The sequence below is a fragment of the Polypterus senegalus genome, chromosome 8, assembly GCF_016835505.1.
Source record: "Polypterus senegalus isolate Bchr_013 chromosome 8, ASM1683550v1, whole genome shotgun sequence".
Classification (NCBI taxonomy): domain Eukaryota; kingdom Metazoa; phylum Chordata; class Cladistia; order Polypteriformes; family Polypteridae; genus Polypterus; species Polypterus senegalus.
In genome coordinates this window covers 165672524-165700020 of record NC_053161.1, presented here as the reverse complement: position 1 = coordinate 165700020, position 27497 = coordinate 165672524, and the positions used below count along the sequence as shown (strand labels likewise).

The 27497-nt window shown below is 40.4% G+C and overlaps 2 protein-coding genes across 2 annotated transcripts; one reads left to right on the top strand and one right to left on the bottom strand.

The window, feature by feature from the left end:
• Window positions 1–3432: 3432 nt before the first annotated feature.
• On the bottom strand, window positions 3433–27472 carry LOC120533284 (zinc finger protein OZF-like). Its single transcript, XM_039760101.1, has 3 exons — window positions 26992–27472; window positions 10183–10552; window positions 3433–5399 (listed from the first exon to the last, which is right to left on the bottom strand). Exons 2-3 carry the CDS (start codon window positions 10517–10519, stop codon window positions 4306–4308), a joined length of 1431 nt encoding a protein of 476 aa, XP_039616035.1. The 5' UTR covers window positions 10520–10552; window positions 26992–27472; the 3' UTR covers window positions 3433–4305.
• LOC120533303 (zona pellucida sperm-binding protein 3-like) lies at window positions 12708–14080 on the top strand. The gene has a single exon (XM_039760132.1). It carries the CDS (start codon window positions 12762–12764, stop codon window positions 14058–14060), a length of 1299 nt encoding a protein of 432 aa, XP_039616066.1. The 5' UTR covers window positions 12708–12761; the 3' UTR covers window positions 14061–14080.
• Window positions 27473–27497: the final 25 nt, after the last annotated feature.

Here is a 27497-nt window from a genome sequence, read left to right as displayed (position 1 = left end):
ATTAGCTCAAAAGGGTGCTTCTACTAAATACTGAGCAAAGGGTCTGAATACTTAGGACCATGTGATATTTCAGTTTTTCTTTTTTAATAAATCTGCAACAATTTCAAAAATTCTTTTTTTTGTCTTTCAATATGGGGTGCTGTGTGTACAGTAATTCCTCCTCGATCGCGGGGGTTGCGTTCCAGACCCCGACCCCGCGATAGGTGAAAATCCGCGAAGTAGAAACCATATGTTTGTGTGGTTATTTTTATATATTTTAAGCCCTTATAAACTCTCCCACCCTGTTAACATTATTAGAGCCCTCTAGACATGAAATAACAACCTTTAGTCAAACGTTTAAACTGTGCTCCATTACAAGACAGAGATGACAGTTCTTTCTCACAATTAAAAGAATGCAAATATATCTTATCTTCAAAAGAGCGCCGTCAGGAGCAGAGAATGTCAGAGAGAGCGCTCGCAAAGAAAAGCAAACAATCAAAAAATCAATACATGCTTTTAAGTATACAGAAGCACCGCGATAAAGCGGCATTTTGTAGAGGAGCGTCCGTGTCCTCTGTGCAAACAGCCCCTCTGCTCACACCCCCTCCGTCAGGCAGAGAGAGTGAGAAAGATAGAGAGAAGCAAACAAGCGCCACGCGGGAAGCATATCTTATAGCATTGAGGAGTTTTAGTTAATATGCAATACATGCTCTGATTGGGTAGCTTCTAAGCCATCCGCCAATAGCGTCCCTTGTATGAAATCAACTGGGCAATCAAACTGAGGAAGCATGTAACCTAAATTAAAAGACCCATTGTCCGCAGAAAGCGGCGAACCAGTGAAAAATCTGTGATATATGTTTAGATGTGCTTACATTTAAAATCCGCGATAGAGTGAAACCGCGAAAGTCAAAGCGCGATATAGCGAGGGATTACTGTACATTAATGAGGAAAAAAATTAATTTAAATGATTTTAGCAAATGGCTGCAATATAACAAAGAGTGAAAAATTGAAGGGGGTCTGAATACTTTCCGTACCCAATGTATTAGAAACAAATTGAGCATAAAATCTTAACATTTTGTATTTTATTGTTTCTGTTTTAAATCTCATTCACGAGACTGAACTTCTTAATATGTTAGCTATATGCTGCACTCAATGGAGTGGTGGCTCTGTGGCTAAGGATCTACACTGGTAATCAGAAGGTTGACCCCATATAATAATGGGAAATGCTAAGGAAGAAGACGAAGAAGAAAAAATGATATGCTGTACTCAGTTACGATTAGCAGTGCATACTATTATGTATTATGTATCATAAAATTTGTGTAAACAATCAAAATATGCAATACTATGCGACGAATGACGAATAGGAGCTCTTTAGAGTACTGTCTTCTCTGTGTCATATCATTGGTACTGTATCATTAGTTGTGTACAAAATTTTAATATTTATATTAACGATGTATTAAATTGTGATGGAGTTTATACTCCAGAGGAATGATGCTGTCACCCTCAGAAACACAAAGAAGTATAAAGTAGTCATTTGAGCTGAGTGGCTTTGTGTACCCATTGGGGTTGATGGCTCGCGACCTCGCAACAAGTCCAAAGAGACGTTTATTACATTAGCACGACAGTTTATCCTGGTGAAGATTTTTTTTTATTTATAATAAATAGTTTTTGCACACACGCTCAGTTTTCCACCATTACTATAATAGTACATTTAGCACAAAAGTGTACCTCAAACACGGGGGTTGGGGGCGTGAAAAGTGGGTGGAGTCAAAAGAGATGTAGTTGACAGGGCCGTCATCTTACGGGCTTCAGAATGTCTCAGATCGCTGAATCTCTCCGAGGCCTAAAACTGTCCTGACTGCAGCTGGACTCTATTGGAAAATTCTTGCAGCGTTACAAGCAGGCAGAACATGAAATAAGCAGTTTTACAGACTGTGTTCCAGTATTCAGTTAAGGTGCACATCATAGATACTAGGAAGGCATTAGATGAGAGCTCCATCATAATTCTTAGTGTGTCACCTTTGCTCTTGGTCTGAGATTTCAGATACTTCAACACAAAAAGGGGTAAGTATTTTTAGATTTTTGATTCATTGAATTTTTTGTTTTGGTTTCTAAAAGCTTTTTTTTGTTGAAAATAATTTTTGTTACCTTCACGTTGACTTCAAGAATTTGCTTACCGTATATACTTGCGTATGTCAAGTCTTGAAACTCAAAAACTTGTTCATAAAATCAGACCCCAATTTATACGCCTGTTCCAAAATATGACACTTTTTTTTTTTTTTACATCTTCTTGCCTCCTCCAGTCTCGCATCAGTTTCTCAGGCACATCGAATTTTGTTGCATCAGCACAGTTACCAATTTCGCCACTTTAACGACATTTAATTTAAAACCAGCTACATAGTTTCTTGTAATCGAACATTCCATTGTAGATAAGGGATGCTCTTACGATAAAGGTGTATGAGACACAAAAAAATACAAAACAGTGCAAACGAGGCTTCAGAATAGTTTGGGTATTACTGTGTGATCACGTAGGCACAATACATAGGAAAAAAAAAGGTTGTGTGCTCCGTGGTTACTCTCCCTGGTGGGCGTTAGCATATCATAACCTCTTGGACCAATAGCGTGAGGATTCCGCATTCGACTTAAATGACCAACATTAGAAAATACCGGAAATTATATGGAACTTAAACGTGAGTATATACGATAATTTATTAAACTCAATTGAAAGTGTCCGTCATTAAAGAAAACTGAACTCAAAGATGAAGCCCCGAAAGTACAAAATAAAAAGCAATACCAAATTACTAAAATGAACTAGTCCTGGGGCAGTGGGTGGGCTTGTTTGCATCCTGGGAGATGTGCAGCCAGTATGATGGATGTTTCTCACCTTGACGAGACTTGGTATTGATCTCATACAAAGAAGCTCACCTTGTGAAAGTAATCATCAGCACTTGGAGTTAGGAGAGTGAGTTTGAACTCCTTCCTACCTCACTTTTTCACCGTCCCCCAATTTACTCCTGCAGGACTTCTCTTGATAGTGAATTCTACTGTGGCTCTGAAGAGGACTCCTGTTAGAGAACAGTTTACCACAATTAGAGCAAGAATACGGCTTTACCCCAGCATGAATTTTTACGCGGTTCTTCAACATGACCATTTTTGAGAACAATATTTATGTTGTGATTAAGAATCCCAAACAAAACAAAAGGGTTGTAATGCTTTCTAAAAGGACAATAAAAGCAGGACCTAAACATCCTGTCCAAGCAGACTAACCCCGAATCCATGTAACTGAAGGCTTCCGGCATGGCAGACCCTAAAAATAAGAGGCTGGATTAAATAATGAGAAATTCCCAAAATAAAGCAAACCATCAACAAGAGGAAGAATTACCAGTTTAAGAGCAGAACAAACAAAAGAATCTTTATAAATGAATGATTTATTAGAAAAAAAAAATAGAATAGAATGCGAGCAAGATGCTCAAAACAGCTCAAAAATAGACAGAAAGGAGTCATGTAAAAGGCAATCTTAAGCAAACAAGTCCCATGCCACAATCCAGAAGAGAAAAACAGGGATAGAAGCAAAGTAAATCAAGAAAAGCACACAATTTAAAGAAAACAGCAATACTCACAAAACTAAATGTCACCCAAACTAAACGTTCTCCTAACTGCCTGCTCTGCTCTGGCTAAACAGCCATTGGGAAGGCTCAGAAATGGTGACATCAGAGTGCCTCCTGGAGCTCCACCCACAAAACACAAGACATTTCAATGAACATTACATAATTATGGACATCACAGAAAATACATACAAATATGAAAAATAATAAATCAAAATCAAGAACAACAATAAAGCACATAAACACGTTATTATAGAACAATTTACTACAGCAGTGAGGCTCCACTCCTATGAGTGGGTTAAAAGACTACACCTGTAAAGGAATCATTTGTCATGTTCATACAAGCAATATAGCTTTTCATGGGATTTACCTCTCCAAAACTTCTGGGTGTATTCACTATCAAGACAGGAGTGAATCTCACTCTTTAGTCGAAATATTTCTTTTATATTGCTATAGCTCTTACTTCCTTAAATTTGCAGTGCTTAGTGTCAATTTGTATGTGGGTCTGCAGGCTGATCATATGGAAGAATCGTTTTCCATATTCATTACAACAATACGGTTAAGCCCGAGTGAGAATTCTTGTGTGGCTCTTAGGACAACATAACTGCAAATAGTTTGCCACATTTTGTACAGCAATGTAGATTCTCTCCTATGTGAATCCTGAAGGCCGCTCATTCACAAGAGTCGTTGGACACATTCACAAGAGCTATATATCTTCTTTTCAGTGAGAGTTTTTTTTGTGTTTGTGAAAATGGCTGCTGTCAGAGAACTGTTTTCCACATTCAGAACAAGAATATGGCTTCTCTCCAGTGTGAATTCTTATGTGGGTCTTAAGGTTGGCCATTCGTGAGAACTGTTTTCCACATTCTGAACAGCAATGCAGTTTCTCTCCAGTGTGGATTCTTTCGTGTCTCAGTAGATGGCTGTTGTCATAGAACCGTTTTCCACATTGTGAACAAGAATATGGCTTCTCCCCCGTGTGTCTTCTTTTGTGGATTTGAAGATAGCTGATGCTAGAGAATTTTTTTCCACATTCAGAACAAAAATTTGGATTCTCCCCAGTGTGACTTCTTTTGTGTCTCTGAAGATAGTCATTGCTGGAGAATTGTTTTCCACACTCAGAACAAGAATATGGCTTTGCTCCTACATGAATTCTTGAGTGGGATTCATAACTATTCCTGTTACTGAATTGTTTACCACATTCAGAACAGCAGTATGGTTTCTTTGCAGCGTGAACTTGTATGTGAGTCTGAAGGTTGATCATATGTTTGAACTGTCTGCCACATTCATTACAGGAATATGGCTTTTCCCCAGTGTGACTTCTTGTGTGACTCTGAAGATGGGAGATTTGTGAAAATCGTTTTCCGCATTCAGAACAGCAATACAGCTGCTCTCCAGTGTGAGTCCTCGTGTGGGTCTGAAGATTGGCAATTCGTGAGAATCGTTTGTCGCATTCCGAACACTGATATGGCTTCTCTCCAGTGTGAATTCTTGTGTGAGTCTGAAGATGGCTGATTTGTAAGAATCGTTTTCCACATTCAAAGCAACAATATGACTTCTCCCCAGTGTGAATTCTTGTGTGTCTGTGAAGATGGGAGATTTGCGAGAATTGTTTGTTACATTCTGAACAGCGATATGGCTTCTCTCCAGTATGAATTCTTGTGTGGGTTTGAAGATGGGCGATTCGGGAGAAACGTTTGCCACATTCAGAACAGCAGTACGGGTTCTCTTCAGCATGAGTTCTTCTGCGACTCCGAAGATCGGTTAAATGTAAAAATCGTTTGCCATGTTCAGAAGAGTAATGAGGTTTATCACCTGTATTAAGAGGAAAAAAAGATGTTTATTTTGAAACCATTGTCCTGTTATTTGCTTTAACTCATATCATTAAATTAACGATGGTTTAAATTTTTAATAAGTAATTACAAACATTAAACTGCATGTGGAAAGACACTCAACTTGATCATTTTGCTTTCTACATTAAAACTACTCACAACATGAACACAAACACTTTTAGCCAAGAAGTTTCAATAATAAATAAACCAATCATGTGTGATAGGCCCCTTGGACAAGGTTATTAGGCTCATTTTGCTAAAAATAATTAACAATATCTTTTAGGGAGCTTATCAAATGCAATGAACTAAGTAACAGGGCAATTTTTATACAGGGTGCTCATAAAGTTCCTGTGTAATTTAAAATAGTTGTAACTTTGTAAGTATATGTGATAGAAAAGAATCTGTAAAAAGGATTAGAAAGGAGAAACACTTACATTTTTTATTGTTCTTGTTAATTTTCAATATGTCCACCATCAGTACTAATACAAAGGATAATATGATTCTGTAGTTCTCGCAAAACATTTTCAAGCTGATTTTCAGTAATACCAGCAATCACATCAGTTATCCTAGCTCGTAAGTCTTCTAAAGATCAAGGTTTGGTTGAGTAAACATTAGTTTCCACATGTCTCCATAAAAAGAAATCCAGTGGAGCCAAATCTGGTGAACATGGAGGCCAAGAAAATGGTCGACCTCTTCCAGTCCATCTGTTAGTGAATTTCTCATGTTAAAACTGTCTAACATGCAAAGCAAAGTGACAAGGAGCACCATCTTGTTGAAAAACTATATTCTCTATCAGTCCTAATTATTCAAGTTGAGGAATAAAGTAATTTTGCAGCGTTTCTAAATAGCTATCACCATTAACAACATTCCCATTAGGGGTTGCCACAGCGGATCATCTTGTTCCATATCTTCCTGTCCTCTTCATCTTGTTCTGTCACACCCATCACCTGCATGTCCACTCTCATCACATCCATAAACCTTCTCTTAGGCCTTCCTCTTTTCCACTTCCCTGGCAGCTCTATCTTTAACACCCTTTTCTCAATATACCCAGCATCTCTCCTCTGCACATGTCCAAACCAACACAATCTCGCCTCTCTGACTTTGAGTCCCAACTGTCCAACCTGAGCCGACCCTCTAATGTCCTCATTTCTAATCCTGTCCATCCTCATCACACCCAAAGCAAATCTTAGCATCTTTAACTCTGCCACTTTCAGCTCTGTCTCCTGCTTTCTGGTCAGTGCCACCATCTCCAACCCAGATAACATAGCTGGTCTCACTACCGTCCTGTAGACCTTCCCTTTCACTCTTGCTGATAACCGTCTGTCACAAATCACTCCTGACACTCTTCTCCACCCATTCCACCCTGCCTGCACTCTCTTTTTTTACCTCACTTCCACAATCCCCATTACTCTGTACTGTTGATCCCAAGTATTTAAACTCCTCCACCTTCACCAATTCTACTCCCTGCATCCTCACCATTCCAATGACCTTCCTCTCATTCACACATATGTATTCTGTCTTGTTCCTACTGACCTTCATTCCTCTCCTCTCTAGAGCATATCTCCACCTCTCCAGAGTCTCCTCAACCTGCTCCCGATCGCTACAAATCACAATGTCATCAGCAAACATCACAGTCCACGGGGACTCCTGTCTAATCTCGTCTGTCATCCTGTCCATCACCATTGCAAATAAGAAAGGGCTCAGAGCCGATCCCTGACATAATCCCACCTCCACCTTGAATGCATCTGTCACTCCTACCGCAGACCTCACCACTGTCACACTTCCCTCGTACATATCCTGTACAATTCTTACATACTTCTCTGCCACTTCTGACTTCCTCATGCAATACCACAGCTCCTCTTGATGCACCCTGTCAAATGATTTCTCCAGGTCCACAAAGACGCAATGCAACTCTTTCTGGCCTTCTCTAAACTTCTCCATCAACACCCTCAGAGCAAACATTGCATCTGTGGTGCTTTTTCTTGGCATGAAACCATACTGCTGCTCACTAATCATCCCCTCACTTCTTAACCGAGCTTCCACTACTCTTTCCCATAACTTCATGCTGTGGCTCATCAATTGCATCCCCCTGTAGTTACTACAGTCCTGCACATCCCCCTTATTCTTAAATATCGGCACCAGTACACTTCTTCTCCATTCCTCCATTCCATTCAACAATCCGTATAAAAACTCCACTGCCATCTCTCCTAAACACCTCCATGCTTCTACCACAGGTATGTCATCTGGACCAATGGCCTTTCCATTCTCCATCCTCTTCAAATATACAGGGTAATTCAAAATTATGTTAACATTTGAATGGTGGAAACAATTTACTCACAAAACATACTTCATATGTGCCAGATGATTTACAGGAATGTCTCAACCTATGTACCATTTGTGGCACACAAATTGTCCACAGAAATTGTATACAAGAATATGCATAGCAGTACCATTAGTGTTAACATAATTTTGACTCACCCTGTATAAGGCTTCATTAATGTTATTCTAAAATAAGGTTGCTGTGCCTCTGCCTGTGCTTATGCTATAAACTATGGGTTTTAATTTATAAGAATCTGTATAAAGAATGGATCCCACTTCATTGTTATTAATTAGCTCTCTGGTGTGGATGTTGTCTTTTAGCGCGTCTTCTGTGATATGTGGGATTAACTGTGTGATGTCTTTAAATCTTGTAGTTTTACTTTACTGAAACTTGTTTGACTGTCACATAATAAAACGTTTTCTGAAATGCACAGATTTAGTACAATTTTTTTTAAAAATTAGAAAGCAAGGTTGAAATATTGCTATAGGTGTCCCACAGTCTGACGTTACAGTTGTTACAAGTGGATTGTATAGAACTTGTGCTAGTGTGTAGTTTGCTCGGGGATTAGGCTTTCTTTACAAATATTGCATCTCACAAACTATTCTATACCTTTTGTTGATGCTTATGAGAGTAAGCTGTGCATATCAAGGCACTCAAGTATCAAAATTATTAGATACTTAGCAACTGGCTATGTCACCAGCTTTTGGGAAGTGAAAGAAAAGGGGCAACGATGCCAAAGATACGATTTATCTCAAGTGTAACTAACTATACAATTGCTAGTCAAGGCTGAATTTTGTAATAATGGTGACAATACACAGTTAGTCTCTGGCTCTAGTGATTAGAATGGCTCAACTTTAGAGTTTAACATACTAATACAGTATTAAGTCAATGAATGTGTTGGGAGTCAGGCCGACAACACTCATATCAAGCAAGATGATTTATTTTTTCATTGTTGAATTTATTTTTTTTAATCTTTTTATTGAATTCATTAAAAGCATGTAACATTCCATACAATCAAGTCAAACTTAACAAAACTAAATTCAGTTCAACCCCCATCCATGAGAAAGAGAGGAAGGCCAACAGCCAAAGTATAACTTTTGAGAGTAGTAAAGAGGGAAAGACGTCCCTTTTCCTCCCAATATAAATGCTTATTCTAAAATATTATTGATTAGATCCTTCCAGGTTTTGATTTTGTTTTTGCACAGATCCTCTAAGTGAGAATTTAATGTTTTCCAATTTCAAATAGTATATAATGTCAGTTACCCACTGACTTAAAAGAAAAGAGTTAGGATTCTTCCAGTTGAGCAAGATAAGTCTATGTGCCAATAGTGTAGTAAAGGCAATTCCAGTTTGTTTGTCCTTCTCCACTTTAAGCCCCTCTGTGAACCCACCAAACACAGCTGTTAGTGGGTTAGGAGGGATTGTGACACCAAGGCTGCCTTGAAAGGGATTTAAAATTTTGGTCCAGAATGATGTTAATTTGGCGCAGGCCCAAAACATGTGACCCAGTGAGGCTGGAACTCGATGGCATCGTTCACAGGTTGGATCTCACCCTGGAAACATTTTGGACAATTTTGAGTGAGAGCGATGTGCTCGATATATGATTTTGAGTTGAATAATTGTATGCTTTGAGCATATGGAGCTCGAGTGAATTCTCTGCATTGCTGCCTTCCACTCTTTTTCTGATATGTTGAGTGAGAGATCTTTTTACCAGTGTCCTCTTGGATCTTTCAAAGGGAGAGACTGTAAAATAATTTTATATATAGGAGAAATGCTGTCTAAGTCCTTGAAACTGAGCAATATTTTTTCCAGCATAGAGGGAGGTGGGAGGTGAGGAAAATTGGGCAGATTCTGTTTAACAAAGTTTCTAATTTGACATTTAGAATGTCATTTTTCGTAGGATGCAAAGACGTTGTCTACGTAAAGATCTCTAAGCAATTTAATCCCAAATGTTTTCCAGATATTAAAAACTGCTTAATTATGCTATGTATACAACAAAACAAAATTAAATTCAACGGTTAACATAAACAGATCACAGCAATGCTCTTAATAGTGATAACAGAGATATAGATAGATAGTAACAGTGGAACAAAGGAAGACAAAAATAAAACTGGAGTCTGAGGAGTGCAGTCAGAACACACAGAGAAGATCACAGTCCCGATGACCCCCTAGCCTAACCCACCAGACAGTCTCCATTAACGTAAACACATTCTAGTCAGACTAATAAGAAGCAAATTGAATTATTTGTTAAGTCTTTCCAAATCTTTCCAGTTACTTTAATGAATGCAAACCAGTGACTTGTCAATTCAGTAATTTACTTAAAAAAGGGCACTCACTTTCATCATTGAATATTAAGCCTCACTGCAGTTGTAATTTTCACATAACAAGTATGAGACGCCCTTTTCAGGCCCCTGCCTAACACATACGCTTTTAACTTTATACTTACGTTCTTCAGACTGATGTGTAGGTGATGGTTGATCTTCCCGAGATGTAACAGACGACACTTCCTCAGTCCTGTTTGTGCCAGGCTGTACCGATTCGGACCTCATATTGAGCTCGACAGGATCCACACTTTTATGTTTGTGGGTCTCAATGCTGACTGATGACTCCTCAGACTCTTCTTTAATGCCCACAGTTACCAGTTCATAATCCTCATCCTTAATGTCCAGACTCAGCTGGTTTTGGTGTACAGGCGCCCATTCACAATCCTCCTCCTTAATACTTACCGTCATTATCTTTATGGTATTTATGTCAGCCTCACATGCCTTCTCTTTCACATCCATGTTGGTGCTGAAGTAAATTGTGGCAGCTTCTCACTATTAAAGAAACAGGAGAACAGGATTTCATTCCATGAAAATGTCTCCAGTAACATAGAAGACGCATGCTGTTTCTCACTAGGACCACTGTGCACGTTTAAGCTCTACAGACCCGAGACTACAGTACATGAAGCGGTCTCACTTGGCATGCTGGTAGCACATCTTTCATCTCCTGTTTACGCTGCCTTTTAAAACTCTACACCAGGGGTGGGCAAAGTCAGTCCTGGAGGGCCGCAGTGGCTGCAGGTTTTTCTTCCAACCCGGTTGCTTAATTAGAAAACAATCCTTGCCAGTAATTTCATTTCATGGCTTGTTATAGTGCTTTAACTCTGCCATGTCAGGTCATTCTCATATCTGAGATTTTCTTCCCCTTTCTAAGGATATCATCCAAATACTTTGAAGTCTAAAACAGACGAGTTATTCTCAGTCCTGCACTTTTCTCTCTTCACTTTCCTTCCAAGTATTTAATGAAACCAAACAGTGGATGATAAATACACACATGAGTAAATGGAAACAAGCTAAATGGAGGACTGCTGGTTTCTTTTGTTGTTTGCGTCTTCTTGCTGATAAGGAACCATTAAAAAAATGAGAATACATCTGTTTAAGACTAAAATAAGCAATAATTAAATTAAACAATTAAAGTGAAACAGAAGTGTTACTGGAGCACTAAGTGCTTCGTATTAAGCAATCGGGTTGGAACAAAAACTTGCAGCCACTGCGGCCCTCCAGGACCGACTTTGCCCACCCATCTCTACAAATTAACAAAACTTTATTAACACCAAAATGTAAACATAAAAATATGTGTAAACTACATAGCCAAAAAAAACCTTCTTTGCAAAAATGTGAGCGAGTGAGCTGCTGATATGATATCCAGCTTCCAAAGCTAACTGATAACAGGGCCAGTAATGAAGGAATAAGGTCCAACACGAGGGGGGACCCAAAAATAACCGGAAATATTTTTAAAACGTGATTAATTTCATTTTCTGTACAAACTACAATTAGTCTCCTTCAAAGTACTCTCTATTGACGGAAATACACTTATCTAACCGTTTGCTCCATTGTTCGAAACATTTTTTAAATTCGTCTGAGGTAATGCCCATTAATGCTCTGGTCGTTTCTTGTCTTACCTCTTCGACGTCAGCAAAACGCCTTCCTTTCAAGGGAACAAAAAGAAATCACACGGAGCTAAATCCGGTGAGTAGGGTGGGTGGTTCAGGGTTGTCATACCGTTTCAACACCAATAGTTTCTGCAACACTTTTTTCAAGAAGAAAACAAAATTTCACTGCCGCGCGTTGCTCACGATAATCGGCCATCGTAAAAAAACGACGCTTGCACAAAACTACTTTTACAAAAATATTCACTGAACCTTCCAGACTGATGGCACTTGGCAGACTGACTTACTTGTGAGGAGTGTAACTAGATCACCTTAGCGGCCCAACCACGTACTACAAGTACCAACCGAACAACAACACAATTCCGGTTATTTTTGGGTCCCCCCTCGTATATCACAGCTGAGTTCTTGGGATTGAACTCTCAGATGGATGTCTCGACAAGGCTGCCACACCACACCACACCTATTGCCAAACCTTATTATACACAGGAGGGCATCTCTTGGCAGAGGCTCCATCAGTTAACAATGTTAACAAGTGTTCTCATCCTCTAGTCCAGTTAGCACATAACATTTCTAAAAATTCAGATAATGAAAGGATAATCGTTTCCACAGATTCACACCTCAATGCTGGAGGTAGAAAAAGCCACATTGACACTCCACAGCTGTTATTTTCAGTCATTATAAAGAGAATTAAAGGAAATTCTGCCAAAGGTAGAACATCATACCAATCAGTTTGGAGTGACTTAACCCTACCTGTACACCTTAAAATCTTTTTCAAGTCTTTGTTAACTCTTTCTGGTACACCGTTACATTCGGGGTGATAGCCCAAGGTAAGTATGATCCGAGTTCCCACTCTAGAACAAAGCTGTTCCCAAAATTTAGAAATTCACCTTTCTTTATTTTCTGATATTGTATGATCGACAAGGTTGGTCATGTTTTGGTTCATTTTGTATCTCGTTATTGTTTGGCTGCTAATTATGGAAAAAGAAACAATTAAGGCATCTGAGTCTTAATTCAAAAGAAGTTCAAAAACAGGTCACTAATTAGGAAATGGGTGAGACTGTGCTTTGCTGATTTTTCCCTTTGTTATATCCAAAATGTGGTGTAAAGACAAAGGTCAGATAGCCGTGGTGTTGCTGCTGCTTTTTTTCCTCTGCGATGCTTTTGCTCAGCCCCGTTTTAAAGGACGGCATGTTATCGCAAAGCAGCAGAAGCCCGCGGTCGTGCTTTATGCTAACCCTATTGAGCCGAGAGCTGGCGCTCCGCAGACCGTAACCGCTCAGTGCACCGACAGTGAGGTGATCGTCACCATCAGTCCGGACTTGCTGGGCATCCAAAAGCCGGTGCAGCCTTCTGATCTTTCCATGGGTGGATGTGGAGTCACCAGTCCGGCCGGTGCTCAGCCCTTTGTGATTGTAGCGCCACTGCAGGGCTGTGAGAGCACCGTGGAGATTCAGGGTGCTGAGATAGTGTACAGCTTCACCCTTGACTACAATCCTTCTCCAATTGATGGTCTTCCCATTGTAAGGACAAATCCAGCTGTGGTGCAGATTGAATGCCACTACAACAGGCTCCATAATGTCAGCAGCAATGCTCTAAAACCCACTTGGGTTCCCTACACCTCCACAATATCTGATCTAGGCTTCTCGCTGGTTATAATGAGCAGTGACTGGAGTGGGCCGAGTCCGTCCAACACCTTCTTCCTAGGAGACCTTGTTAAGCTTCAAGCATCTGTGGACAACTCCAACCATGTGCCTCTCCGTGTCTTTGTGGACAGCTGTGTGGCCACTCCTGGGTCCAATGCATCGGCCCCAGCCTACACCTTCATTGGGAATAATGGGTGTTTCTTAGACAGCCAACTGACAGGCTCCAATTCCCAGTTTGTGTTCCCCAGAGTTGCCCAGTCTGTAATCCAGTTCCAGCTGGATGCCTTCAGGTTTTATGGCCTGACTACTAATTCAATCTTTATTACCTGCCGTCTGAAGGTGACTTTGGTGTCTGCTAATGTTGATTCTTTGAATAAGGATTGTTCATACAACTCTGCACTGACCCAGTGGAGCTCAGTGGATGGGAACGATGGTGTTTGTAGCTGCTGTGACACAAACTGTGCCAACCCCCCTCGTGCCCCCAGATACAGACCCAGGAGAGCAAGTGAATGGAGTGCACCAGATGGATGGGACAAGACCATTTCTGTGGGCCCTGTTTTTCTGGAGCAGGTCTCTCCTTTGTCTTCTGTATCGCAGGCCCTGTCTGGCCAGCAAGATAAAGCCTCTCCAGGATCCCAATTCCAAGCTTCCATCCTTGGAGCAGTTGTGGGTGTCCTGGCTGTCTCCTGTGTGGCTGTACTATTCTTAGTCTACAGAAAAGCAAATGGAACTGCTAATACCAAGCAATAAATTGTAATGCTGAAAAAAAAGAAAAAAAAAAAAAGGAAATGGGTGAGAATGAAAACCTACAGCCACTGCGGCCCTCCAGGACTGGAGTTGGGGACCTCTGCTGTAAATTAGTCAAGTAACAAAGAGATCAATGGGCAAAGGTTATTATTCTAGAACATATTGTGTTTTTAGCTCATGATAGAAATAAAGTTCCGTCTTTCTTAAAACGAAAAAGAGACCAATAAATTTAAAAAGAAAACAAAAAACAGCCTGTGGTGTTATGGGTCCACAGCTCATTGAGCAAAGGCCATTCATTTTAAATAAATAATCACCGCACCCGAGGCGGCTTCGTGAGGGGGACATTGTTGTAGCGAGCCGCGGGGCAGTCGGCGATGTGGGCGTTTCTCACGTAGTGCACAGGTGACGAACTGCCCACATCCGTGATTGTCCCGTGGCTAATGCTGCAGCTGCTGTGGCCCTCGTCATTTTAAAAAGAAGCGCGAGTCGGTTGTGAGGGATGGAAAAATGAAAAAAAAAAAAGAAACGAAAGAAAGAGGACGGAGGTTACCGGGAGCAAATGAGGAGGCAGGTCGGTGAGAGAGAGAGAGAGAGAGAGCCGCGAAGAGCGAGCAGGCGAACAAGCGCTCACAGGCAGCTGCGAGGGCCTGGGGTTTTGGGGCCTACACCCAGGCGTTGGAGTTAGATGTCGCTCCCGCTGAGCGATCAGGTAGCGGGAGTGACCAAGGGAAGGCGACTGGCCGCAGAGAAGCCACGGAAAGGCAGCGGAAGTCGGGAGGCTTGGTGGTGGAGTCCCCAATGTGTGCGTCCTGGTCATTGGTGGACATCAAGTCTCGGGGACTGGGATGAGAGCCAAACCGAAGCCAGGGATCGGGAGGTCTCCAGTCTCGCGTGTGTGTAAGAGGAGGGCAGCTGCAGAGAGTGTCTTGCCTGCTGTCAAGCCCAAACGGGATAAGCAGGTGAGACGCTAACAGAAACGATGCACCGGATTTGTTGTTGTTTGAAAGACTGCTTCCATGAGAAGATTTTAACCTCTGGTTTTTAAGGATTGTGTTTTTTTTTTCTATTTATTGATTTTAACCTTCACGTTTTCTTTTTATGGATTATTTATTTAAAGAACTTTTGAACTGCACTATTTATTGGAACACCTGTTTTGACTGTCTTTTAATAAAAGCACTATTCACTTTTTGCACCATCCCCTTTTGCTCAATTATTGCCTCCATTGACTAGCTCACTCAGTTACGTTATCGACGGTGTTGGGTTCAAGTGCTTCCAAAAATCAGATGGGAGTGTGGAGCCAGAACCCGCATCGTCACACAGCCCCAATAGGACTATTAGAGGGGCAAATAAACCCCACAGTCCAATTTTCAGTAATCATCCATAACCTTGGTTTCTGTATGTTACAGAGCATAAATGTGACCTTTGGGTATCAATAACCTTGGTAAAGTTGAAAAGCAGAGTTGTAAGCGTCACAAAGAGGAAGAGACTGCAGTGAGCAAAAGACTTACCGTCATAAGCGGTAATATAGTGACTTGAGCACAAGAGAGTCTAATGTATAGGAGGTTTAAAATAAAAATAGAAAAACAGTTTTGGCCCCACACAAGAAGTTCACGATTCTCCAAATCGGGGCTAGAAAATGGTGGAATGAAAAGAGTAATGTCTTCAGTGAGAATAAAACCCACTACAAGTTTAGCTGGTGCAGTAATAAACGTCACCAGGTCTACACAGGTAATACAAAGTGGCAGTTTCAAAGGTTTTACCTCGAGGCTACATTTCCATGCAATGTCAAAACTTACAAAATTTTGACAGACCCCGAATCAATAAAGAAATTAACTGATTTGAGATAAGACTTGACTACAAAAGTCCTAACCTACCGGTTTATGAGATGGCCGGATTAGTTTTCTTGCCATTTGAGACAATTAATTAATATGGTGCGAAGACTGAAGTCCCACTCACTGGATGTGCCACATTTTGTTATTCTTTAATCACTGCTCTATGTGGTTCAAATTTATATATGAAAATGTCTCTTTTTAAATTTGTTATCCCCTTCCTATTTTTGAAATCAAATTAAAAATTGATTAAAAAAAAAAAAAAAATCAGCAGACCCTGAATCGATGAAGAAATGAACTGACTTGACATAAGCCTACTAATCCATTTATGAGATGAGGAGATGAATTGTCCTGCAATTTGGGACATTTAACCTGCAGTCACACTTGCTGGGTGCATCACATTTTCTTCTTAGGGACTTTACTCACTGTAGCAGGGGTCCCCACCTCCGGTCATGGAGGGCTGCAGGTTTTCATTCTAACCCTTTCCTTAATGAGTGACCTGTTTGTACTGCTAATTAACTTCTTTTGAGTTAATTTTATTTCATTTGCTCTTGAAGACTCAGACCCCTTAATTGTTTCTTTTTCCTTAATTAGCAGCCAAACGATAATGAAATACAAAATGAGCCAAAGCAACTGGCGTCCATCATACAATATCTGAAAATAAAGAAAGATGAAGGTCTCAGGAATGCTGATCTGCTCAGGTCCTTGAAATATTTTACAGAAAAGAAAAAATCAACAATTACAGAAATGTCTGCTATTGCACAACAAGAGCAGCAACAAGCCATGAAATTAAAGACCGGGTTTAATTACCAGCAAGACTCTGCGCCTAATTAAGCAACTGGTTGGAGTCTGAGGCCCTGACTTAGTTGGCCTTCTGTTGGCTCCCTCACTTCACATTTCATTTCTGTTTGGGTGCCATTTAAGGAAAAAAATTGCAAAAAAATAAGTCTATTAAAATGAAAGGAAAAGGAGTTAATTATCAGCAAAAACTGGTCACTAATTAAGAAAATGGTTAAAATGAAAACCTGCAGCCACTGGGGCCCACCAGGACCGGAGTTGGGGAATGAAAACCTGCAGCCACTGGGGCCCACCAGGACCAGAGTTGGGGACCCCCTGGCCTGAAGGAATCTCTAACTAACTAATCTATCAATATGTGACCAGCTCAACAAGGAACAATAAACCTCTCGGATCTCTGCTATGGAACAATTAAAAGAGCTTACAAATCGAGAGCTAAACCGCTGATAGGCTTTTCAGATCACCACTCGGTTTACCTTCTCCTCGATTTACAGAACAGCCTTAAAAAAAAAGAAAATTTAAACAAGAAGGCAATGAAATTTGGGAGTGAAGGCTGTACTCAAAAATGATAAGGTTGCTTTCACTGTACAGACTGGGATCTAAAAAGATACAAGCACCGACTTAGACAAACCTTTGCATGTTACCAGCAGTTAGATTTATTTTGTGAAGACATGCTTAACCCAACTAAAAGCATTAAGGCCCACCCTAATGACGAACCCTGGAAAAAACAAATCTGTTAAGCCATTAAGACATAAGTAGAAAAGTGCCATTAGACATGAGGCGTGTGCTGCACAGAGGGATTTAAAGCTTGGTATCATAAAAGCTAAATTGGAGTCTATAGATAAACGCGAACAGCAGTTCTCCTCGTGTAATCTGAGCTTGGTGTGGCCAGACCTTAAAACCTTAGCTGGCCAGCAACAATCAATAAGTCATCACCATGGAAGGGCTTCAGGTTTGAACTCCAACTCTGACTTGGCGAACGGATTCAGTGAATACAACTTGAGATTTGACTGAGCGATAGTTAATGCAGATGGTTTCTGATAAGACAGAGAGAGATTTGTTGCCCACAAAGATTTAGAAAATAAAAAACAAGTGCTGGGCTGGACCATCTGTAACCAGATAATAAGTTTAATGTCATTGTGCTCTGTACAAAAAGTATTTTAAAAATCCACTCACATGTACAGGCCAGGGGCTCTCAGCATTTAGAACTGCTAGGCAAGCATTTGAAGAGAGAAAGTGACAACTACAAACATGGGCATTGTACTATTTCTGTATGTTAGAGAGGAAATTGAATCCTCTCCTTGCCTTGTTTGGAAAATAAGTAAGGGCCTACATGTTGAAAAAACAGTATAAAAGACTTGGACAGCAGCCAAACACCTCGAAACCGATGGACGGATGGAAGTTATCATCATACGTCCTGAAAATCCTTCCAGCGCAGCGACAAAAATGGCAGACTGTATACATTGAGATCCCACCTTGATAACAGTCTTGCTATGGCTTCCTTCGTCTGTAATTCTGCGTAAATCATTATTAAAGAAAGCTATGTTATTTTCTCTTATGTGATTTCTTACCACCGTATCACTATGGGAGACGTATTGCCTTTTGATACAATATCTATATATACTCAGCAAAAAAAGAAACGTCCCTTTTTCAGGACTGTGTATTTCAACAATAATGTTTTAAAAATCCAAATAACTTTCCAGATCTTCATTGTAAAGGGTTTAAACAATGTTTTCCATGCATGTTCAATTAACCATAATCAATTAATTAACATGCACCTGTGGAATGGTCGTTAAGACCTTAACAGCTTACAGAAAGTAGGCATTTAAGGTCACAGTTCTAAAAACGCAGGACACTAAAGAGACTTGTCTACCGACTGTGAAAGATGCCCAGGGTCCCTGCTCATCTGCGTGAACGTGCATTAGGCATGCTGCAGGGAGGCATGAGGACTGCTGATGTGGCTAGGGCGATAAATTGCCATGTCCGCACTGTGAGACGCCTAAGACAGCGCTACAGGGAGACAGGAAGGACAGCTGATCATCCTCGCAGTGGAAGACCACTGTGTAACAACACCTGCACAGGATCGGTACATCCGAATATCACACCATGCGTGACAGGTACAGGATGGCCACAACAACTGCCCGAGTCACACCAGGAACACACAATCCCTCCATCAGTGCTCAGACTGTCCGCAATAGGCTGAGAGAAGCTGGACTGAGGGCTTGTAGGCCTGTTGTAAGGCAGGTCCTTACCAGACATCACCAGCAACAACGCCGCCTATGGGCACAAACCCACCTTCACTGGACCAGACAGGAGTGGCATAAAGTGCTCTTCACTGATGAGCGACGGTTTTGTCTCACCAGGGGTGATGGATGGCTTTCGTGTTTATCGTCGAAGGAATTGAGCACGTCTGGGACCTGTTGGATCACAGGGTGAGGGCTAGGGCCATTCCCCCCAGAAATGTCCAGGAACTTGCAGGTGCCTTGGTGGAAGAGTGGGGTAACATCTCACAGCAAGAACTGACAAATCTGGTCCAGTCCATGAGGAGGAGATGCACTGCAGTACTTCAAGCAGCTGGTGGCCACACCAGATACTGACTGGTACTCTTGATTTTGAGCCTCCCTTCATTCAGGGACACATTGTGAAACATTTTTAGTTTATGTCTTATGGTGTTGACTCTTTTAGTGTTCATACAAATATTTCCACATTAAGTTTACTGAAAGTAAAAACAGTTGAAAGTCAGAGGACGTTTCTTTTTTTGCTGAGTATAGGTTCGGGTTACTTAAAACGCCGCAATTCCAAAAGAACTTATTTCAATTAGGGAGCTAGCGACCCCTAGAGGATATCCCATCTTAGTGGAAGGCTCTTAAAATCTTGTGCAGAGCAGCCCAGCCCAATTTTTTTAGTTTTATTTTTACCTTGTCATCAGAATAGCAAAACATCTTAGAGCTGTGAAAGCAGGCCACAGTAAGTCCAGTAGCAAAAAAAACAAAGACCCAAAAACCTTAAATGACTCCAGACCAGGGACTCCGACATCACTGGTTATGAAATCATTTGAAAAACTTATAAAGATGAATTTGACAGAGAAAACTCAGGGGGTTGATTAGATCTGCTTCAATCTGCCTAGTTGTCTATGAGAGGGACGGAGGATGCCATTGTCACTTTGCTTCAGGTGTTATATAACCACTTGGAGGACACCAAGGCTCATGTGAGGCTCCTGTTTGTAGACATCTCATCAGCTTTTGATATCATCCAGCCTCACCTTGTTGGAGACTTATATAGGACTTTAATTTGGACTTCAGTCTGGCCGATTGACTTTTTAACAGACAGGTGAAAGTTGATGGTTGTCCGTCTGACATGCTGTCCTCATCCAGAGGGTCCCCTCGGGGGTCTATTCTTTCACCTCTTGTGTACATTATCTACACTAATGATTGTCATGTAAATTTGAAAACAAATTTATCTTTAAAATGTCCCGATGACTCAGTAATTATAAGCCGACATAATGAGAACGTAACCAAGTCCTGGTCCAGTGGTAGATGACTTTATTAAGTGCTGTGATGAGTCCTTCCTACAACTAAACCTTACAAAACCTACGCAAGTAATAATCAGTTTCAGAAGAAACACCATTAGCCCACAAGAAACAATAATTAAAGACCAGATAGTGCAGATTGTTGACAATTATAAATATCTGAAGACAATCGGAAACTCAAAACAAACTTGTAATGACAAAACCGTAGCAATCTGCTCAAAAATGGACAACAGCAGCTTCCCTGTCTAAGGAAGCCAAGTACTTTTAGAGTGAATCTTACCATCATGTCACTCTATTACAAATCTTGCATTGTGTCAGTCTTTACTTACGTTCTGTGGGCCAGGTTTAGAAATCGTAATGTCAGCAACAGAATAAATGAAACTGTGAAGTGGAGCAGTAAAATCACAAAGTGCCAACACTCGAACCTGACACACCTATTTAATAACGAGCAAGTGACACAGAAAGCAGGGGGTCTTCTCTCATGCAGGACTTTCTCAGTTGTAGTAACTGCCATCAGGTCACGGGATCCAAGAATAAAATGTAACCGGTTCAAATACTCCACCAGCCCAACTGCTATTAATCCACTAAATACAGTGGGAATAGAAAAGACCCCCCCCCCCAAAAAATATTCCAATTTTATTTGCTTTACAGCCTTAAATGAAAACACACAAACAAATATTTTTTCCAGCTTTACTTACTCAATGCAACCTGTAACATCCAAGTGACAGATATCACAGCTACAGTTCAGAAGAATTTAAAAAAACCAAAAACAAGAAATCTTGAGATGAATAAAGGATTAGCCCTCTCCTAAACTCAATCAGGTGTCTGTGCCCACTATTTCCATTGCAGACCATGTGATCAATTACAATCTGTGTGATTAGTGAAGCTGTACCTGAAGTATTCATTCCCAACTGACAGCAAACAACTGACTATGGGTGGCAAGCCACCTTCAAAAGATCTCAGGGATAGAGTTGTGGACAGACATAAGGCAGGAGATGGATACAGAAAAAAATCTCAAAGGCGTCATCAATCCCAAGTAGCACAGTAAAGTCCATAATAAAGAAGTGGCAAGTGTCTGGTACTACTAGGACCCTCCCTGGATCCGGCCGTCCCTCCAAACTGGATGGAAGGGCAAGGAGGAAACTAGTAAGCGAGGCTACCAAGAGGCCAATGGCCACTTTGAATGAGTTACAGGATTGTATGGCAAAGAGTGGTCATTAATGGTGTGCATGTGACAACAATTTCACAAGCGCTCCACAATTGTGGCTTGTTCGGGAGGGTCGCAAGGAGAAAGCCACTTCTCAAGAAAGGCCACATTAAGGCTTGTTTGAGCTTTGCCAGAATGCACCTTGAAGATTCTGATGCCAAGTGGAAAAAGGTCTTATGGTTAGATGAGATCAAAATCAGATGGTACACCCGGCGGAAATTCAATTCAGCTCACCAACCACAACACACCGTACCTACAGTAAAGCATGGAGGTGGCAGCATCCTGTTGTGGGGGTGTTTCTCTGCTGCAGGGTCTGTGGCTCTCATTAGGGAATAAGGAAAAATTGATGGAGCAAAATACCATCAAATTATTGAGGAAAAACTGCTACCCTCTGCCAGAAAGTTGAAGATGTGCAGAATGTTCACCTTTCAAAACGACAACAACCCGAAGCACACAGCAAAATGGACCACACAGTGGCTGAAGGAGGAAAAAGTGAATGTCCTGGTGTGGCTGAGTCAGAGCTCAGACCTAAATCACACTGAAAACCTGTGGAAAGATTTGAAGATAGCAGACCACCAACGCTCACCATCCAATGTGACCGAACTTGAACAGTTAAACTGTAAAGAAGAGAGGGGGGCAAATATTGAGTTGGCTCATTCTAGATGTGCAAAGCTGATAGAGAAGAATCCCACCAGACTCAAGGCTGTCATTAAAGCAAAAGGTGGCTCAACAAAATGACATTGACATTAGGGGGTGGTCTTTTATTAATCTCAGTAGGTCTTGTTTTGGATTGCTTATCATTTTTCTGAACTGTAGCTGTGATATCTTTCACTTGGATGTTATAAGTTGTATTAAGTGAGTAAAGCTGGAAAGAAATATTTTTTTGTGTGTGTGTTTTCATTTAAGGCTGTAAAGCAAAAAAAAAGGAATATTTTGAAGGGGGGATTCTTTTCTATACCCACAGTAAGTTTAATTTTAATAAACATTCACAGGCTTAAATCATTGGACTGAGCAGTTAGCATTTGCAGCACTCAAGTCTAAATGCCGGTTTAATTATTACGTCTAATATGTTTAATGTAATATTTCACTACTAGACATTAAGCCCGTTACAATAACGGGCGCTAGAACGGTAGTGCATAAACATTTGTATGAACAGTCTGTATTAAATGGCAAGGGACCTTGTATGTGGCTGTAATACGTGTCACTGTATTGTGTGCCTTTAATTTTCTCTCTCAGTAATACTGGTTTGTATTTCCGTAAATTGCCTGTAATTTTGTCTGACAATAATACAGTGGAACCTCGGCTCACGACCATAATTCGTTCCAAAACTCTGGTTGTAACCCGATGTAATGTTACCCGAAGTAATTTCCCCCCATAGGATTGTATGTAAATACAATTAACCCGTTCCAGATCATATGAACTGTATGTAAATATATATTTTTTTACGTTTTTAAGCACAAATATAGTTAATTATACCACTGAATGCACAGCGTAATAGTAAACTAAATGTAAAAACATTGAATAACACTAAGAAAACCTTGAACAACTGAGAAAACTAAGACTGGAAGTGTTCGCGCAATAGCCTTACAACCCGCTCGCTAAAAACACCTTTTTTAATGAGTTTTAAGCACAGGGGAAAAATGAACAGTTGAAAAATGAATAAACAACCAAGAACAATGCACGCGCACACCCGTGTGTGTGTTTGTGCGTGTGTCTGTCGTGCACGCGCCTGTGTGTGTGTGTCTGTGTGCGTCCCGCGCGCGCCTGTGTGTGTGTGTGTGTGTGCGTGCGTCCCGCGCACACCTGTGTGTGTGTTTGTGCGTGTGTGCGTCCCGCGCGCGCCTGTGTGTGTGTGTGTGCGTCCCGCGCACACCTGTGTGTGTGTGTTTGCGTGCGTGTGTCTGTCGTGCACGCGCCTGTGTGTGCGTGTCTGTCTCTATATACAAGACATTAAGTAAGATGTCTGGATTGTGACAAAGATTGTGGGACACTTATGGCGTTATTTCAGTGCCACTATTCTGAGCACACGTAAAAATATTGAGCGCACGTAAAAAAAGATTGCAAGTGCAAGTGTTGCATTTTGAAGAGAATTTTATTTTGGCGTACAAAAGCTGAATTTGAGTGAACAAAATTCATTGCTGCGTGCAAAAAATGTATTTCAGTGTTTGCGCTTATCCATATACACACACACAATAGCACCCCCTCTCGCTCAGTTTTTTCATTTGCGCTTGCTCGCAATGTGTTGCTTGAGCTCACAACATTCTCTGCTGCGAGCGCTCAACTCTCTGTACACCGTTATAAGTGTGCCACAAAACCAACCAATCACAGACTTGGTTTCAAAAATTCTGATTGGCTCTTACGGTCTCCAATCAGCTCGCTAGCTGCTGCATTCCGGAAACAGTCCGAAATGTAGCTAAATCAACTAAACTCAATTAAACCCCAATTTGCGGATAATATCTTTAATTATTTTATTTTAAAATTGGGGTTTAATTGAGTTTAGCTGGATTTAGCTACATTTCGACTGTTTCCGGAATGCAGCAGCTAGCGAGCTGATTGGAGACCGTAAGAGCCAATCAGAATTTTTGAAACCAAGTCTGTGATTGGTTGGTTTTGTGGCACACTTATAACGGTGTACAGAGAGTTGAGCGCTCGCAGCAGAGAATGTTGTGAGCTCAAGCAACACATTGCGAGCAAGCAAATGAAAACTGGAGCGAGAGGGGGTGCTATTGTGTGTGTGTATATGGATAAGCGCAAACACTGAAATACATTTTTTGCACGCAGCAATGAATTTTGTTCACTCAAATTCAGCTTTTGTACGCTCAAAATAAATTTCTCTTCAAAATGCAACACTTGCACTTGCAATCTTTTTTTACGTGCGCTCAATATTTTTTACGTGTGCTCAGAATAGTGGCACTGAAATAACGCCATAGACACTTGAAGTGAATTTGTAGAATTTGTGAAAATGTTTAACCCATTTTACCCATAGATCCAAAAAAGGAAGAAATTGTATTAACACACATTAGAATTGTACATATGGTGTTAAATTATTTATTTCTGATCATAACACGTCACTCAGGATGATGTTGACATTGTAATCATTATAAGCCAGTTAGACATATTTTGTTATAGAGGGTGGAATACAAAATAGTAACAGATTTATTCAAAATCTTTAAGGATTAATTTAAAATAAAATATCAAACATAAAAACATCAAAAAAATATCAAAAACAAATATATCAAATTACTGAGAAAAGTTGAGACTAATTCACTGAACTGTGTTAAATTATTTGCAATATATATACTGTGTATATATATATATATATATATATACTGTGTATATATATATATATATATATATATATATATATACGTCTACACATGGAAGTGCGTGTGTCTATCCGTCCCGGAAGTGAAAGATGGAGTCGGGGTAAGGGCTCTGCCTCCGAGGATATACAAGCGAGGCCAGCACATCAGCAAAAAACAAAACCTCCAGAGAAAGAGTCACTTGCTTATCCACTATTACAGAAGCGAGGCGAGCACCCCGGCAAAACGGTATCCCTTTCACTTTTTCTCCTGTTGCTAATACATAAGAGAGGCGAGGACGTCTGCAAAACAAAACCTCCAAGGAAAGAGACGATCACTTAGCCGCTAATGCACAAGTGAGGCGAGTACGTCAGCATGATGAATCCTCCTAGGAGAGACACACCCAGAGTAGTTCCTTTCAATTACCTGACATCTCTACATTTCAATTTTTTTCTGAGAATTTCAATTGTGTCTAGGACCCTGGGCTTTTTACTACACAGCTAATATATTAATATATGGTATAATTTAGATGAATGATATAAGATATGTTTAATTAGGTATTCCAGATAACAGTATGTTTTCCCTCCTCATAGCCAGCATTATACTCTAAATCACCTGGTAGTGATGAGCTGGTTTGCCAACAGCCATTAAAAAGAAGAAGAAGAAGAAGATGAGGAAGAACCTCCCAATCTGCCATTGGGCTGAGGAATTCACCTTAACCAAAACTCAGCTACCATTTATTTCTTACTCAGAGGTCAGGGATTGTGGCTAGACTCTTGATGAGAGGGCATAAGAAAAAAAGAATTTGCCCTCAGGGATTAACGAAGTACATCAAATTAAAAAAAAAAAAATGAAATGGAGATGAATGTGACCCTGGATGATTCCTTGCTGATGACAGTAATGGCTTATCTGTCAGCCTGCATAGGATCTAAAAATCACTCCAAAACACTTAACAGCAATATATGGAAAAATAACAAACAAAAAAAAAATTAGATAATCGATTGTGGTGTCCTATATGACAAACACACTTCTTGTTTAATTCGAAGAATCCAAATCCACCTGTAAGAATTTAAAGGGAAAAATATACTGTAATGAATTGGAAAAAAATGAAATTGTCTCCCTAAAGCAGGGGTCCTCAATCACGGTCCTGGAAGGCCGCAGTGGCTGTAGGATTTTGCTCCAACCCGATTGCTTAATACAAAGCACTTAGTGCTCAAATAACACTTCTGCTTCACTTTAGTTGTCTCGCTCGTTAAGATTTTGAACCCTTATTGCTTATTTTAGTCTTAAACAGCTGTATTCTTGGTTTTTAATTGCTCCTTATTAGCAATACCATGCAAATAACAAAAGAGAGCAGCATTTCTTCATTTAGCTTGTTACTATTTACACCCGTGTGTATTTATCATGCATTATTGGGTTTAATTAAATACTTGGAAGGAAAGTGAAGAGAAAAAAGTGAAGGACCGAGAATTACTCCTCCATTTTAGCCTTCAAATTATTTGGATGATATCCTTAGAAAGGGGAAGAAAATCTTGGATATGTGAATGACCTGACATGGCAGAGTTAAAGCACTAACAAGCCATGAAATTAAATTATTGGCAAGAATTGCTTTCTAATTAGAACAAAAACCTGCAGCCACTGCAGCCCTCCAGGACTGTGATTGAGGACCCCTGGTCTGAAGAACTTTTTTTTTTTTTTAAACCTGGCAATAAATCATCAGTTTTAAAATACAACAGCGCTTTCCTTATTGCTCTGTGATAGAGGTAACAGAAGGAGGTTGTGTGTACTTTTTATTATTATTTATCGCTGTATCGCTTAGGTGAGTGAGTATGACGGAACGATGTGTATATTTTAAGCTCTTAAAAATGTAGTTTCTGACTGAAATCGTCTCTTCCTTCTCGACATTAAAGCAATTACATAAGGAAACTAACAGAAGGATTATGCGGCAAAAATGGAATATTAATCGGCATCGGCGGCTGCTTCTGGACGATTAAAGTAGAAATTGGAACCGAAAACATAACGTGCAGGAATCGAGGACTCAAGGCAAATTGGGACGAAGGACACAAATCCGTCGGTCGCTTATGATTTAAATTGCGTGCCGTTAACTCCTGCTGTATCAATGAAAACCTCATATTTATAAAGCGACGGCCTCGAAATCGGATCGCCGAAATTCTGCCTCCAGGTGACATTACACTTTTGAACGCTGCCTCACACACTCAACAACAACCTAGACGTTTTTAATGCCTTAGTTAAATAATTAAAGTTCACATACCGTTAAGTAAAGTACAAAAGTGCAGACTCGAAACAACATCTGTTTAAGCGTTTTCGTCGCTCTTAATGACGTCACACAGCACGTCTTGCTGCCAGCCGTTCATGTGCACGCGCGATCATTTGCTCTTGTTTATGTGAAGCTGCGCGCAGCCGACACTCTTTCCGTCTCTGCTCATCTATAAAGGAAAGATGAGCGATTAGGTAAAGTGACTATAAACGTGTAGTCTATGTGAACGTTTTATTGTACTTTATGCCAGAAAATCCACTCTTTCCTAAACGTTTGTGTTAATTGAAGCCCCAATATAAGTCTCAAGCGTCTTTATTTTCTCAGATTTATAAACTGTTCGATTGCATTGTCACTCTGTTTAGTTTCTCCGCAATATAATAAACGTATATAGAAAAATCAGTTCTGAAACAAGCACCAAATAGAATAAGCAGATAAACCCTTAAACGAATGGTCCGATTGCTCTCATAAAGCCGCTATGGCAACCCCCTCACGTATGCAGC

Bases quoted from the DNA above. Each gene is read 5' to 3' on its own strand.
- LOC120533303 (XM_039760132.1), top strand. From the start codon at position 12,762: ATGTGGTGTAAAGACAAAGGTCAGATAGCCGTGGTGTTGCTGCTGCTT.
- LOC120533284 (XM_039760101.1), bottom strand. From the start codon at position 10,519: ATGGATGTGAAAGAGAAGGCATGTGAGGCTGACATAAATACCATAAAG. The intron at 5,400-10,182 runs GTAAGTATAAAG...CTCTTAATACAG, and splicing joins TACACATCAGTCTGAAGAAC to GTGATAAACCTCATTACTCT.